At 51.0% G+C, this 14,731-nt stretch overlaps 3 protein-coding genes across 3 annotated transcripts; 1 reads left to right on the top strand and 2 right to left on the bottom strand.

Annotated features, from left to right (window-relative positions):
- Positions 1–4,458: 4,458 nt before the first annotated feature.
- HRG_07418 (uncharacterized protein) lies at positions 4,459–5,551 on the top strand (the record flags this gene model as incomplete). Its single annotated transcript, XM_044865889.1, has 2 exons — positions 4,459–4,472; positions 4,528–5,551. 2 exons carry the CDS (start codon positions 4,459–4,461, stop codon positions 5,549–5,551), a joined length of 1,038 nt encoding a protein of 345 aa, XP_044718853.1.
- A 1,112-nt stretch (positions 5,552–6,663) lies between these two features.
- On the bottom strand, positions 6,664–7,332 carry HRG_07417 (cyclin domain-containing protein; the record flags this gene model as incomplete). The annotated part of the gene is made up of 2 exons (XM_044865888.1): positions 6,664–7,164; positions 7,216–7,332. The coding sequence occupies 2 exons, from the start codon at positions 7,330–7,332 to the stop codon at positions 6,664–6,666; spliced, it is 618 nt and encodes a 205-aa protein (XP_044718852.1).
- A 5,310-nt stretch (positions 7,333–12,642) lies between these two features.
- HRG_07416 (uncharacterized protein) lies at positions 12,643–14,151 on the bottom strand (the record flags this gene model as incomplete). The annotated part of the gene is made up of 4 exons (XM_044865887.1): positions 12,643–12,890; positions 12,991–13,142; positions 13,456–13,551; positions 13,610–14,151. The coding sequence occupies 4 exons, from the start codon at positions 14,149–14,151 to the stop codon at positions 12,643–12,645; spliced, it is 1,038 nt and encodes a 345-aa protein (XP_044718851.1).
- Between the last annotated feature and the right edge of the window lie 580 nt (positions 14,152–14,731).

Below are 14,731 nucleotides of genomic sequence, written 5' to 3'. Positions count from 1 at the left end.
TCCCGGAGAGTCCCAGTATAGCATTTGAAGATGGGATCGAGAAATTGCAGCATTTCCCCGTCATTGCCAGGTGGATTGGACAACTAGAGGCAAGCTCTATTTCAGTTTGGGAATGCCCAGTAGATCTCTTCTCTGTTGCGTTCATGATATAAGAATGATTGTGCGAGCACAAGTAGTTTGAGCGGAGACACCTTTTGTAAAGTTTTATCTAGGTATTCCAAGCGCCAGGTATTGCTTTCTCGGGAAGATTTTGGAGGCTCCATGAATCATTCAGGCTGCTCCCTCAGGAGCGGATTTTAGCTGGCAGGAAATATGCAAGAGTAACCACACATCGGCTAATTTTCTCTTTCTTAGCCAACATCCGCCGGCTGAATTCAGAGCTGCGATTTGTTACAATTATACGCTCTTTTTTATTTCATATCTTGCAATGGCGCAATACTCTCGTTTAAGCCCGCGTCGAGGAGACTTTGTCAAGGTCCCATGGTCAGCAAATGTCACTATCGTTGAACTCATTCAACAATTTCGAACTGCTCTTTCAACATTGTACGGCGTGAGAGTCGAAAACCGCGATGAACGGGGTTGGTTGTGTGGAGCACACAAGTTGCTTTGGATCTATGACGATGGTCAAACTTTCCAACTGTGGCAAGACTTTCAACAATGTCCACGAGACGCATACTGTGCTGTAGACGATCAGATTGAGCGTGTTCTCGGGCATTACGAGATGGATGGAGGCGAAGTATATTACGCCATAAAGTGGAGAAATCACGACGGCCCTACTTGGGAGCCAGAGGATCATTGTCAAATTATAACACTCTTCTGACACGATATTGCCTCTGTTTAGACGATAATGCTCGTGAAAGTAAAATAGATCATTAGAGGTCAAATTGAGGGCTGCTACACATTTTCTTCCTTCTGAAATCCGAGCTATCTAGGCTGGGAAGCTTTCTAAATGCTGCAAATTCCTTCCACCGCCACAGCACCTCCCACGTAGGCACACCCTTTCAGCCGACTGTCCGTTTTGTACGCCCTGAAATACAATTTTCGAATGAATGTTTGCTACCGCGAGGCACTGGCAGACCTCACACCCATTCGGCGGACGAAATAAGGAGTTCTAGTTCCAGTCGTGGTGGGAGGCTAAGGGATGGAAACTAACTATCACTGGCGTGCCAGTCTGGCGGGCGGGAATGAAAGAGAATGAATGACAGCCCACGGAAGGTAATAGTACTGTATCCTTGAGCTCTCCCCGGTGGATTCCAACGTTCTACCATTTTTCTTCGCTGACCCATGCTGGGGCACTCTCCGTACGATTTTGATTTGTCTGGCATAGTCAGTGTATAGTTATTGCAAATGGCGGCTAATGTTTTATCACTGCAGTCGGCCAATGCGTTGTTCGGCACGTCCTATTCACCGGGTAGCCCCTGCGTAACATTCACCCCGGACTACCGTAGCTACATAGATGACACTCTCACTTCAATGCTCCTTCCAGGGCACTTGAACGCGATCGAACTGTCAAGCTTGAAGATGGTTGACATCTGACTTGAACATCTGTATGCGTTTCGGCCTGAAACAAACCTCCCCTTGCCGTGCGAGGCCTGTCGAGAAGACACGTTAACGAGCGAGCCCTGAATGAAGCCACTCCTGATGTCGCATTCAAGATGCGTATGATGAAATATGCGATTGTTAAGCAACGCCATGGAACTTTCTAGATAACATTACAAAAGCACCCTGGGTGGCAAGTGGCAACTTCGACACCGCAAAGCAGTCACATTCCCTCAGGACTATAAGAAGACAGAACTTCTCACATTCAGTTTAGATAGACGACAATGAACAGATTGACTCTTACCCTCATTTTATTGCGAGACCTGAAGTCATATCGAGCGACCTCTCGCAGAAGCACGGACTGACTCCAGTGTAGAATATCGGGATACTCAGGCGAAGAAGTGCTTTCGGGCTGCAGTGTGGTCGGCTGTCCAGTGGCACAAGGTGTGGCAACCGTCCCCAGGAGGGTGTACAAAGCACCACTCCCTCCCCCCCTCCTCCCTTCCCGCCTTCTCCACCAGAACTTTTCTTGGCTGTTCTCACGAAGTATGTATGTATGTATGTGTATTTTCCGTCCAGCGGCCGTAAGGCCGCTCAGGTCCCGGTGGGGCACAGGACGTGCTGAGCTAGTAGGCTGTCTACAGTCTCCTCTCGCAAACGTAACCAACCACCATCCAGCATTTCATCGGCTCTGAGGCGCTCCGTGTTGAGCCTGGTGCCCGTCAGCGGGTCGTGCAGGCGCGGTGGTGAGATTGCCATTCAGTTTTGGTCTCCAAGAGACCGTTGTCGGAGACTGCAGAGCGCAGCCTCAGTTGGCCCGGCCGGGCAAAGGGTGTTGCAGCACCCTCTGCCTGGCCGAATCCGGGGGGGATTTGAACAAAGGAAAGAGGTGAGGGAAAGATGTGATGCAGCCGCCTAGTGGCGAGGGCAAGCCCATTCAAAGAAGGAGGACGCCTTCGCCAGCTTGACGAACCTGTCGAAGTCTCTGCCTATTGCGCGATTGACTGCTGCATTCGGTGAGGGCGTCAGCCTCATCCGATGCCGCGGCTCGATCTTTCGGCAATAAAAGACATGGTTTGGCTCTTTTCGTCGGCCACATGAGCACGTCAGTCGCGCATCGTCGTGGTTGAACCTCTCGTGGTAGTCGGCAAAGTCCCCGTGACGGGTTCTGGCTGCAAGCAGGTGGTGGAGAAGCGGTCGGGGAGTTTTAGCTCAGGGGCAGCCGGTCGTCGGCTTAAGGTGCAGTGGCTTGTACTGTTCGGGTGCGGAGGCTTCCACCAGGCTTTAAATGCACTTTTAGGCTGCTGCCTAGCAGCCCTGCGGCTGTTCTCACGAAGAAAGTCTGTTTCATAAGTTAACATATAGGTACAGTCCCGATCGATTTTAGTTTCACCCTCAGACCCAGATAATAAGGCTCAGCTAGGCCGGTTCTGGCTGCTGCCCTCAAGGTGTGGCTGAGGTGCGACTAGAAGTATTTTTAAAACCGACAGCCCCTGCATGCACAGTGGGGTTCAGGTACAGCGTCCGGGCTTCAGTGTTGATTTAAACTTTGAATTGAGCGGCCCAAAGTGGCTCAATTTGAGCCATTTTGGGCTGCTTGAAATGCACGACCAGCAACCGCGAAACCGAGCAGATGAATGACTGCCCAAAAACCGCTGCAATCAATTTTTGATATGTTTGGAAATCAACTCCTGGCAATATGGACATATCTCCATGGTATATACAGTGAGGTTTAGGTTTAGCGTCCGCAGATCAATCAATGGGTAAGTCTCAGCAAGCTGAGAGCGCGGGCGGAAGGATAAGGGCAGGCACAATTGAGTCCAAACGATGATGCATGTTTTCTATCTATCTGTGCGACATTGAGGGGGTATTTATACGAATAGATACCAATCTTGGACCCGTGGAGGGCCTGAATCAGGGCCAATTCCGTGTATCCTGATTAGGCAATGTTCCTCTACTGTATCGATACCTGACTCAAGTCCCTGTGTCTGACCTGCCTCTTTCACCGGAGTTTATACGTGTGCGGATTAGACCGTCAGTCTGCTCCCTCTGACAGTAAGTTATCCGTGGGGTTATTAGGATTCACAATTCAAGGCTGAATAATGCTTGCAGAAAGAGTGTCTGCCTTGATTTAACAGCTATATAACATGGCAACATGTCCATATAGCCAGGAGTTAATTTCTAGACCTATCAAAAATTGATTGCAGCGGTTTTTGGGCAATCATTCATCTGCTATTGTCGCGAAGAACGGCCCATGGTCGAGTCAACCAGGTCACCCATGGGTAGCTAGGGCAGCAAGGGAGCTGATAACCAGGTCTGAACGAGGAGGCTGAAAGCTCCTCTTGAAAGACTGGAACATCTCCAGTCGAGAGGCTGGGGACCCTCAGGTCCCCAGCCTCCCTGAACACATTACCTTTACTACGAAAGAGGGATATAAATAGGGGCTTGGGTTTAGGGCAGAAAGGGAGGAGGACAGAGACAAGGTATACAATGAAACTACAATATGCCTTTTCTGCTGACTTTCTTCGTGAGAGCCATACGTTCGGTTTCGCGGTTGCTACCTGGCCGTGACTTTCAAGCAGCCCAAAGTGGCTTAATTCAAAGTTTAAATGAACACTGAAGCCCGGACGCTGTACCTGAACCCCACTAGAGTGATGGTCTGGAATATAGCGGCGACTTGTTGAGCTGTTAAATCAAGGCAAATGCTTTCTGCAAGCATTATTTGGCCTTGTATGGTGAATCCTTACAACCCCACGCATAGCTTACCCCGTATTTTTTTTTTATTGATCTGAGGACGTTAAATCTGAATACTAGCGTCTTAGCAGGATAGAAACAAGTAATCTTTGCCAGCATGATGTGTTCACGCCATTACCAAAAGAAAACACTCAACACATCTTTCAGAATGAAGTCCTAATTCCAATGCCCCCGAAAGGGTAGCGGGTACTTAATCATCGGGCACAATAAATCAAAAGATGATAAGCTCTTGAGAACTTCTACCCAAGTCGAACCACGAGCTAGAGAACCAATATCAACTTCAAACACCAACAATGACGGTTCAAACGTCGACAAGTCTTTAGGGCTCATCGCGTGGACTCATCCCGAGGACTCGTCTCAAGGGCTCGTCTCAAGGGCTCGTCTCGGGCTCGTCTCAAAGGGCTCGTCTCAAGGGCTCGTCTCGAGGGCTCGTCTCAAAGGGCTCGTCTCAAGGGCTCGTCTCAAGGGCTCATCTCAAGGGCTCATCTCAAGGGCTCGTCTCAAGGGCTCGTCTCGAGGGCTCGTCTCAAAGGGCTCGTCTCAAGGGCTCGTCTCAAGGGCTCATCTCAAGGGCTCGTCTCGAGGGCTCGGTGGCTCTCCTCAAGGGCTCATCTCAAGGGCTCGTCTCAAGGGCTCGTCTCAAGGGCTCGTCTCAAGGGCTCGTCTCGAGGCTCGTCTCAAGGGCTCATCTCAAGGGCTCGTCTCAAGGGCTCGTCTCGAGGGCTCGGTGGCTCTCCTCAAGGGCTCATCTCAAGGGCTCATCTCAAGGGCTCGTCTCAAGGGCTCGTCTCGAGGGCTCGTCTCAAAGGGCTCGTCTCAAGGGCTCGTCTCAAGGGCTCATCTCAAGGGCTCGTCTCGAGGGCTCGGTGGCTCTCCTCAAGGGCTCATCTCAAGGGCTCGTCTCAAGGGCTCGTCTCAAGGGCTCGTCTCAAGGGCTCGTCTCAAGGGCTCGGTGGCTCTCCTCAAGGGCTCATCTCAAGGGCTCATCTCAAGGGCTCGTCTCAAGGGCTCGTCTCGAGGGCTCGTCTCAAGGGCTCGTCTCAAGGGCTCGTCTCAAGGGCTCGTCTCAAGGGCTCAGTGGCTCTCCTCAAGGGCTCATCTCAAGGGCTCGTTTCAGGGCATGCTCTGGGATACCCAGGACGACACCGGGAGGAAGCCAGCTGTACTTATACTTATTACGTTTCCCTCTCTTGCAATGGCAATGGGAACAGCGGAACACCATCTTCTCATGTTCCCTCCCACGTCGCTCATGAGGTAGGGTGTCATTGATCTGCGAGTCACCATACATGGCAGAGGAAACGCACCACCCTCTTATTAAGGCTGCCACACTCTGCAGGGATGCAATTACCAAACCCCACCAGCCGCCGCGAGATGGGCAAGGAGACATAAAATGTAGACAAATGGTGAACGACACGGCTTAGAGAAAAACCACGCGGACCTCCCGCCTGAAAGAGGCCAATACAAAGTCTAGCATCGGATTTTCTCAATGCACCTATATCATGTTTGGGCGCGAATGTTGAGATGAATCTGTACTGTCCAGCCGGCCGCAGAAAAGCGGGTATGGTCCGGGGATGGCAGTCACCCCGCTTGCTGGCAAACGCCCCTCTATTCCATGCTCCCCAACCCCGGAACGCAACTTCCCGAGAACGTCGATGTACCGCTTTGCAAAGTCGTGATAGCAGTGTAATTTGAATCAATAGTCTGACATACACTCCACGAAAGATGGTGTGCAGCCGGAAGTAGCCCACGCTTCTTCCTTGGTCTGCGCAACCCGCACTCGGGTGCCTCGTCAAATGCGACAGCCATATGGAAGAAGTGGCAGAATCAGAAGGTCCTCACGGCGGCAGGCGATGACTGGTAGAGTTATCATCAAGTTTTGTTCCCTTGGCAGGGCGGTATTTCCTTGAAATGGCGTCATGAAGCAACAGCTTGCTCGAAGTCACTCCCCGTGGCAAAGCAAAACGGGCTCTACCCAAGACACCGTCCGAGGCTTTCGAGCGGGTGCCCGCCCAAGCCAGCTCCCAGCCAACCCAAACGCCGCCGACTCCCCGGTCCCAGAGGACTTCTCCGACGGCGTTGACTGGGTCAACGGTCAACGCTCACGCGTGGCGGTCTCAGCGAGGCACGTCTTCTTTGTGCCGTATTTCATCGGTTTGACTCCCAGATTCATGCAACGTGTCGTTTCTGCTGCTCGGCGGTATTGTTCTCGGTGCTTTCCAATTCACCAAGGCAGTGAGTTGGCCAAGCGCTGCCTCTAAGACTCGTTTGTACTCACGCAAGGATCGATCGTCCTGACTGGAAGCGCCCTGGCCGTAGCTACCTGCAGTCCACTTCGGAATGGACCTTTCTAGGTCTTGAATCAGTTTTGCCTCATCTTCTCGCCATGCTTTCTTTCTTGCGTGCCTTGCCAATATTCAGCGGTAGCGGCTCTAAGAATGGCGCCAGTGCGGCGCACAAGTCCTGCTCGCTCATTGTCAGATCCCAATCTAGGTGACATATGAGCTGCGCTTCCATCTTATTCACATCGCCTTGGGTGAACTGAAGAGCCGAGGTAGCAGTCTGGACGCTAGAGTGAAACACCCAGTGTTTGTTTTTGGGTGGACTATCATCGAGAAATTTGACGGCCACGACGAGTGACGCTAGGAATATGCGATGTGGTGTAGAAGAGACGCCATGGGCTGTCGTATTCAGCTTTGACTTGAGGCGGTTGAGATAGACGAGAGTCGACATGAGCGGTAAGGCTCTGACCTCCGATGAGACTACTAGATTCGCGATGAACTCCTCCAGTGCCGGTAGCCTAGACTTCTCAGGCTCATACCAGCAAGCTCCATACTGAAGTAGTTCAGAAGGAAAGGGCGTCGAATCCTTCTGCTGAAGAGAGGCGCACGGGCTCGTGAGCGGAGGTGGTGAACCGTGGCTTACTACACGGTCCACGATCCTCGCGAGATACGCGATCATATCGCTGCTGACTGGCTGGTTTCCAAAGTGCCTGAGTGCTTGCTGGTTGAAGGCATCGACAGTGGGAGATCGGGGAAGCATCTTAGATATTGGTGGGCAATGGCTATCCTTTGGCTGTAGAGACCGCAATTCGAGACTGCCGACGGCGTCAGTTTGGGCGCAAAGAATTAGAACGCGAGGAACTAGAGCTCAAGCCCACTGACCCACGGCGACACCTACGTCCGAGTTTGGGAATACGTAGTTCGTGACGGATGAAGATAGAAGTCTGAAGGCGACTGCGGCGAGCTTGTCTGGATTGCCGAGGTTGAAAGGTGAGTAAATGACTTTGCATCTCTCGGATTTGTGCGATAGCGACGAATAAAATGGTTTGGTCGCCAGTTCTGCCTCACTGGGTAGAAACACTCACAAGCTTTCGCGCCCGGCTTGCATACTGTATTGCTCCGCACGCAGCAGACAAATTGATAGGCTGACTTGTCTGTTAAATTGGCACCTTCTGTGGCTAATAAAGGCTGATTTTAAGGTGAGATAAATCCTGAGGGGGGGCAACGCAACGATATTTGTCAGGTAACCGTTACGCCCCAGTAAACGTGTAGGCCAACACGTAGTGTAGAAATAATAGTTCCTTATATGTTTTATGGATTAGCCAAGGCACGAGTTGACCGCAGATCTGCCACCAGAAAAGAGGGGGGTAGTGTGAGGGGCTTTCAAGACGCGAAAGCGCTTCCCCCCTTTCTCTACTTCACTACCATGGAGCTCTATCAGGATGAGGTTGGAGATTCATCTTTCAAGATCTTTCGAAAAGGATCCATCAGCGGGTGACTTTTCGTTGCGTTTCACGCGCTTATCATGTACGTTCGCCTCAGCGCAGTGAATTTTAGATGCGTTATAGCGCAAATGGGGAGGTATACCTGCTGTTTTCGACTCCTCCGTATCAAGTATGCAAAACAGAGGCATACCGGTAGACTAAGAGTTAAGCATCATGTTCGGAAAATCCTACACAAAGGTTCGTATTGCTTCTATCGTTTCTTGTTTACACTTGGAAATTGCCTCTTCAGCCTCGTGCCTGCTTCTGTCGCTTTCCTGTGCCACCACTGAACATGCGTTTTCCCGGCTCGCTAGAGCGGAGAGGAACCACGATGTTAGCCGAAGTGTGGCTTCTGCTTTTCGACCTCGGCTGCGAAGCTCCCGCTTTGTGGTGACTCTCCTTCGAGACATTCGAGCTCTTGCTTGCTTCCTTCTGTCGTCTTTACTAGACCGAATTCTCTTATCGGTCTCATACATGACAAAAACTCGACGTCTAGCATGAGCCAGTCGCAAGACACTGTCGGGTATTTGAATGTGCGCTGTCTTCATTGGGGCGACTCCTCGAGTAGTTGCCCGCTGCGACTCCTTTTGACGAAGTTGCGCAAATCCAGCGGAAGAAATACTATTTTCCATTTAACCACGGTCGCTTCGTACGTGAAGATCTATATGTTCAATCTAGATGAGCTGCAAGTTATGTCTTTTGTGCTTAATCTCGCCCCTGTTCTCAAATATATTTGGGCTTAGGCACTCATTCGTCTCATCACTGGATGGGTCGTATGTCGTACCAAGAAGTGTAGATCAACTATCGCGAAGGAGAGATCAAAGTGGGCATAAAAGTGAATAAAGGGACATTTCGTAGGTAGATTCCCAGATGATCTGATAGTCTGTGATGTGCATGTGTTGATTGCTCTGCCCCAGTTGCCCTTTTCCCGTCCAAACAGCCCCTTTGTATCCTCAAGCTTCTCCCAAGTTGATATCCCGTTTTCAGGTATAGTATACATTCTATCAGGAAGAGGGCACTTCTTGCCACTTACTGAAGGCCACGTAAGTCATCTACGTCAGCAACATCAGCTCCATCTCCCCGATCAAATAGCTCTGCTAGCTTTTGGATCGATAGTTCAGTCTCTCGAGGTCCCCGAGCCAGTGATAGTTATGCCGGACTCCTCAAGGGTCCCCGTTCGAATAGGAGATCCTCCGGACCCCTCAGTGGTCTAGGAAGAATAAATAACAGTCTGCAGACTTCCCTTCTTACCTGGTTTCAAGCTGTATTACCTAGAGAGACCTAGAGACGTCAACTCGTTCGGACCTTCTTCTCGACATCAACAGCTAACTTTGGCTAATTTTTTTTATGGATGCCGTCGCGTAGACCACTCTTGGCTGGACATCACAACATGGAATGCCGTGGGCTGGTAGGTACTCACAAATTGACCTCCTTCCGAATTCACGAAGTAATACGTAAAGAAATTCTGAGCATTGTGTTCTGGAGCTTCGCTACGAGTGGCGTTCATCGCCTGTAGCAGGTCTTGGCTGCAGTGTGTTGACTTACCAATGATACGCTCATGCCCTCGTCAAGTGTGGCATCCATCCCGACAGAATGGCATTTCGGTTTGGCCAATTTTCTTGCAAAACTCACGCAGTTGACAATTACATAAGGCCCTGCAACTGTCGCGAAGAACGGCCCATGGTCGAGTCAACCAGGTCACCCATGGGTAGCTAGGGCAGCAAGGGAGCTGATAACCAGGTCTGAACGAGGAGGCTGGAAAGCTCCTCTTAAAGACTGGAACATCTCCAGTCGAGAGGCTGGGGACCCCCAGGTCCCCAGCCTCCCTGAACACATTACCTTTACTACGAAAGAGGGATATAAATAGGGGCTTGGGTTTAAGCCAGAAAGGGAGAAGGAGAGAGACAAGGAATACAATGAAACTACACAGAATGCCCTTTCTGCAAACTTTCTTCGTGAGAGCAACAGCGTAGGATTTAATTCCGAGTTTAGTGGGCACTAAAACTCGGTGCTGTGCACCTGAGCCTCACTGTACCGTAACGACACCACTACTCCAAAAAGATGGTCGGGAGGAGGCCTTCCGGCTGTTGCGCAGCGACTTGCCGGAACTTCAAGACATTTAGTGCCTGTTTGGGTGTGGTTTGACGGCTTGTAAAACGGCATTGTAAGGGACCCAAGACGGTTTTACCCCGCCGCCCCCGACGTTGCAATACGTGAGGGACAAGAACTCTGTAGGTCCGGCAATCATTATCTGTAGAAGATGGTGTAAGGATCCCGTACCGGCTGCAGTGGGGCGGCTTTTTGAGAAGGTGTTGCGAGACAAGCTGCGATCCTGCTGCTGTCTTGTCGCATCCAAAATCCACTCGCACCGCCGCATCCCGTCTGTCGGCTTGATCACCGCACGGCGAGAACACATGGGGACTCACCCTAGGATCATCACGAGGTGCGAGAACCTATGGGTGGTACTGGTACAGTATGCCGGGTCATCGACTCATCGTCGGGTCGCTCGCCATTTATTGTCTGATACCACGGAACGATTTCTCCAACTGGTGTCGGGGCTGGAGGCCTCGGCATTTGCGCTACTGTTTAGCATTAACGTGAGATTCGGACAGGCTCGGGCACCAAGGTCGTTGTTCTATGTAGGAGACGAAGCACACGTAACGGCATAGCGCTTCTTACTTGCTGAAACGTAAGTCGACTGAACCCTACAGCCGCGTTCATTGAAGACTTCGATGGGGTAGCCTTCCTCATTGTCTCCGTTTAACCAGATAATGAACATTGTCACACAGGATGTATCAGCCTCCAACAATCTGATTTCCATATTCGCACAGCTGGCCCATATTTTAGGTCGTGGCTGTTCGTACTGCCATATTAGTGATGGATTCGAACCTTCTAGATGACATCGTCATCTAGGCTGCCTGAGTGGCGATATCGGCACTCAACCCAACGTCACAAGTATAAGAAGCCAACTTCTCACTATCACTTATATATAGAATCAAGAGTTCTTCAGTCCCCGATCTTCATGCTTGCTCGGCTCATCCTCCGTGAGATAATCGTGGCCGCCCTGGCGGGCAGGTCAGATCGTTGGCGTCTCCATCCCATACGAAAACGCCGAAATGCTCCCAAGGTGAGAAGTATCGACAGGACTTACTTATTGTACAGCATCACTCCAACAACTTCCCACTTCCAGGCGGCAGGGCGAACTTGCCTTAATACCGGTTCTTGGGGTTGACGTCTACTATCAGTCGCCAAGCACCCCACATCTTCCACCTCTTTCTCTTCTCTTATCTTCTCACTTACACTTGGCGGCTATATCTCTTCGTCGTAAGGCGGACTTATTATCATCCAAGATAATCTGCAGCTGGTAGAGCAGGGCATAGTAGTCCGCAGAGAACTTTGTCGCATGGACCACCCAGCCAAAAGTGAGATGCACATCACAACAGCACCGCTGCTAGCATGGCTGATGTGGCATATTTCAATCAATGGAAGTTTAGCAATGTGCAGTAAAAAAAAACAGCTAGACAGCATCTACTGTATTTCGGAGTGATGACGCAGCAAATGCTTCGTAAACCAGGCCAAATATCGCCACTTATTATCACAACTCAAGGGGCAACAATACATTTTGTAACGATCCATGAATACATGTGGGCCAGGATCTTCCACCCTGAGACTTGAGTCAATTCCGTAAGAAGATTCTGTGGAGAAGTTGGGGCCATCCATTAAATCTGGACGTCATCGAATAGTTAGGTTGCTGCGTCACTGCCATAACATATATAGCGGTGTACGTGTCAGTCGCCCCATATCAATGATTTGAGATCTGACGAGGCTGACTGTGTACTCACTAGAGTCAGGTCCGTCCAGGAATGCCAGCGAGTCTTCATGGCGCCGCAGAGCCGCGTTGTCTCGCAGCCGCAAACACTGATTTACGTCTCCAGACTGTTCGTCGCCATTGTCCCGTGTCTGGGTCACAAACTTAGCTTGCTGGTACCTGAAAATAGTGGGTCTCAACGTTTGTAAGGGGTGTGCGCGTAATGCCAGTCCTTCCCGATTTGTCGCTAGTTGAAGGAAACCTTGAGACGTCCGCGTCGCAGTAGCCAATCGCAACCCGTCACTGCAAAGTTTATCCATGTCTTCGGGTTGAAGAGCTTGTTTCTCGTATTCACAATCATCCAAATCTGACGTGGATGTAGGTGCAGTAGCAGTCTGAGAGTTTGTATGAGGCAGACAATCATTAGCGCCAACACCCTCAAGTTGGCGTCCCACGTCCGGCCCATTGGGTTGAGCTTCTCGCTCGCTGTTAGGCTCAACATCCAGGATTTCGTAGAAGCGTGACGAATTCTGCGCATCGGCCGTCGCCTTCGAATGGTGTTGAGGCGTCGCAGTTCTAGCTTCGTCTAGTATCTAGTCAGAGTCTCCTTGTTTTTTCCCAGTGCGACACCGACGTACCGTGGTCCAACAAAATTTGCTCAGGTCCGTCTTGGGCAGTGTTTGGTGGCCGCTCATCGCGCACTATAATCGTAGTATCAGAAGCAAGATGATCCTGCAGGCGTGACCTCGTAATCCCTTCGCTGCATGGAGTACCATCGTCAGATCCTGAGGTCGAACCCATAGTTGATATGGGAGCCTTCGAATGAGGTGCAAGACCGAAGTCCTCCTTGGGCGGTCGCCATCGCGATCCTGCTCAGATTGGGGGCAGCTCGCTGTTTCTCGATTGGGATCGCACCCAAGTCTTGGTTCCGAATCGTCAGTTGAGCATTCCCCGTCGATTGAGACCTTCGGGTCCTTTTTGGCCGCGCATAATCCGATTTCACCTGACTGAGATTGATCTCCGCAGCTGGTTTTGGGCGTCAGACGGAAAGCCCCTAAGCTCCTAGTATCGTCACCTGGGAATAGTGTGTTAGAATTGAGGTTTCTCATCAAGACCAGGGACTCACCATCAACAGACCTTGCTCGTTGAGAGGCAGATGCATCATCCTTATCCTTTGCTCGTGACTTTTCCCGCTCATTGACAAACTGGCGAACCCGCCCGACGTGTTTGATGCGCTTGTCAATATTGGCATCCATTAAGTCGAAGCTTCGGAGGTCTCTGGCAGCGACCCAGCCGACTGAGCTTCTCTCCGGAAAATCAAGCAATCAAAAAATATGATGGGGTATTGCCGCTCTGCGAAAAGACGTCCGCCACCCTCGTACTCCTTTCGCCATCGAAAGCTTTTCTCTTCCCGGTCGTACTCATAACAGTGCGGGACGTTTTTCGTCAGACCCAATGCCTCGATTGTAATTGGAAGGCCAACATCGTGCAAATTGTCTGTGGGCAAGAGAAGTACTGGCGACCAGGCGTCGGATTTGAAAGCAAGGTAGACTTCGCCAGGGTGAGAGATCTGGCTATATCATCCTGCAACTGCCCGTCATTCTCGTTCAGTGAATCGTCACTATGCCGCTCTTGGCTCTCAGTGATTCGTCGCCTCTTCCACTGCGGCTGAATCATCCTATCGAGCCTTCGTTTAGGCTTGATTCGTCAATATAGTCCTTTTCGGTCGGGCATGGGCAACTTACCCTGTTGCTTTTGCCGCAGGTGTCAGTGGTCTCCGTGCAAGGCCCCCCAGGAGGCCCACGACGCCCAACTGATTCGACGGGTGTTGCCGGTTGAGAGCCTTTCGGCTGATCTCTAGTTGACCCATTCGGAAGTGTTTGCTGGAGCTCCCTGTCTTCTGCTTCTTGCGGTGTATTTGGAAGCAGCATAGATTCCAATACTGCGATAAGCCCTTTGCAAGAGTCTTTCCAAACAGCATCGATACGACGCTGGTAAGAAGCCTCTGCAGCTCGAGGCCCTCTTTATGTTCACTTTCAATCCTCTCCAACTCACGGCCATAATTCAGAATCTTGCTCTGGAGCTCGGAACGATCGATCGGGCTTTGACCTGAAAACAGACGTTCCCAAGCCTCATCAATGCGGGTGTTGACATCGGTCAGTCTCTCCTCATACTCGAATCGTGGTGACTTGTGGGACTTTAATTCTTGCTCGCACTGTGAAATTCGAATTTGTATATCTTCGATTTGTTGAAAGATGCGAGAACTGGACGGAATCGTCATAGCCATGATCAACAAGACGTGATGAATTGAGGTTCGGACTTATTATGATGGTGCGGACCAAGTATGGAACGTAGAAATTGAGCACGCGACGAAACATGGTATTTATTGCGGTTTGGTCTCTGGAGAGAATGGCCACATGGTACAGTAGCATGGTATTGATGTACTGTTACAAGCAAACACTTCGCGCTTGTCCACATCTTTCAGGCTCCAGCGTTCAAATGTGCTGCACCTGCCAGCGGCAATCTGGTCCGAATATCCGATAGGTTTGTGGGGGGGTGGGAACCAAGGTGGGTATGCCCTGCAGTTGGTCAGCCTTGATTCTTGAGGTGTGAGGACCTAGCCCAACCAGCGGAACCGCATAGTGTAATTCTCTCTTTTAACTTGATGAATTCAGACAGCACCAAACTACCCGAAGCTCCCGAAACAAATAATGCGGACTGGCATATCGCAGCACGGAGGTCGGACGGTCGAACACAGTCGCAATCACGTCTTTAGTCCCCCGTGGCCTCCTGGGTAAGGGAAATCTCCACAGGTCTGCTGGGGCCGTTGGTGTAGCGGCTGGCACACCCTGGGAGCTGCATAGGGG

This window comes from Hirsutella rhossiliensis, assembly GCF_020360975.1.
Source record: "Hirsutella rhossiliensis strain HR02 chromosome Unknown scaffold00008, whole genome shotgun sequence".
Lineage (NCBI taxonomy): Eukaryota > Fungi > Ascomycota > Sordariomycetes > Hypocreales > Ophiocordycipitaceae > Hirsutella > Hirsutella rhossiliensis.
Note: the sequence above shows the minus strand (reverse complement) of the source record. Positions and strands in the feature narration are given on the sequence as shown.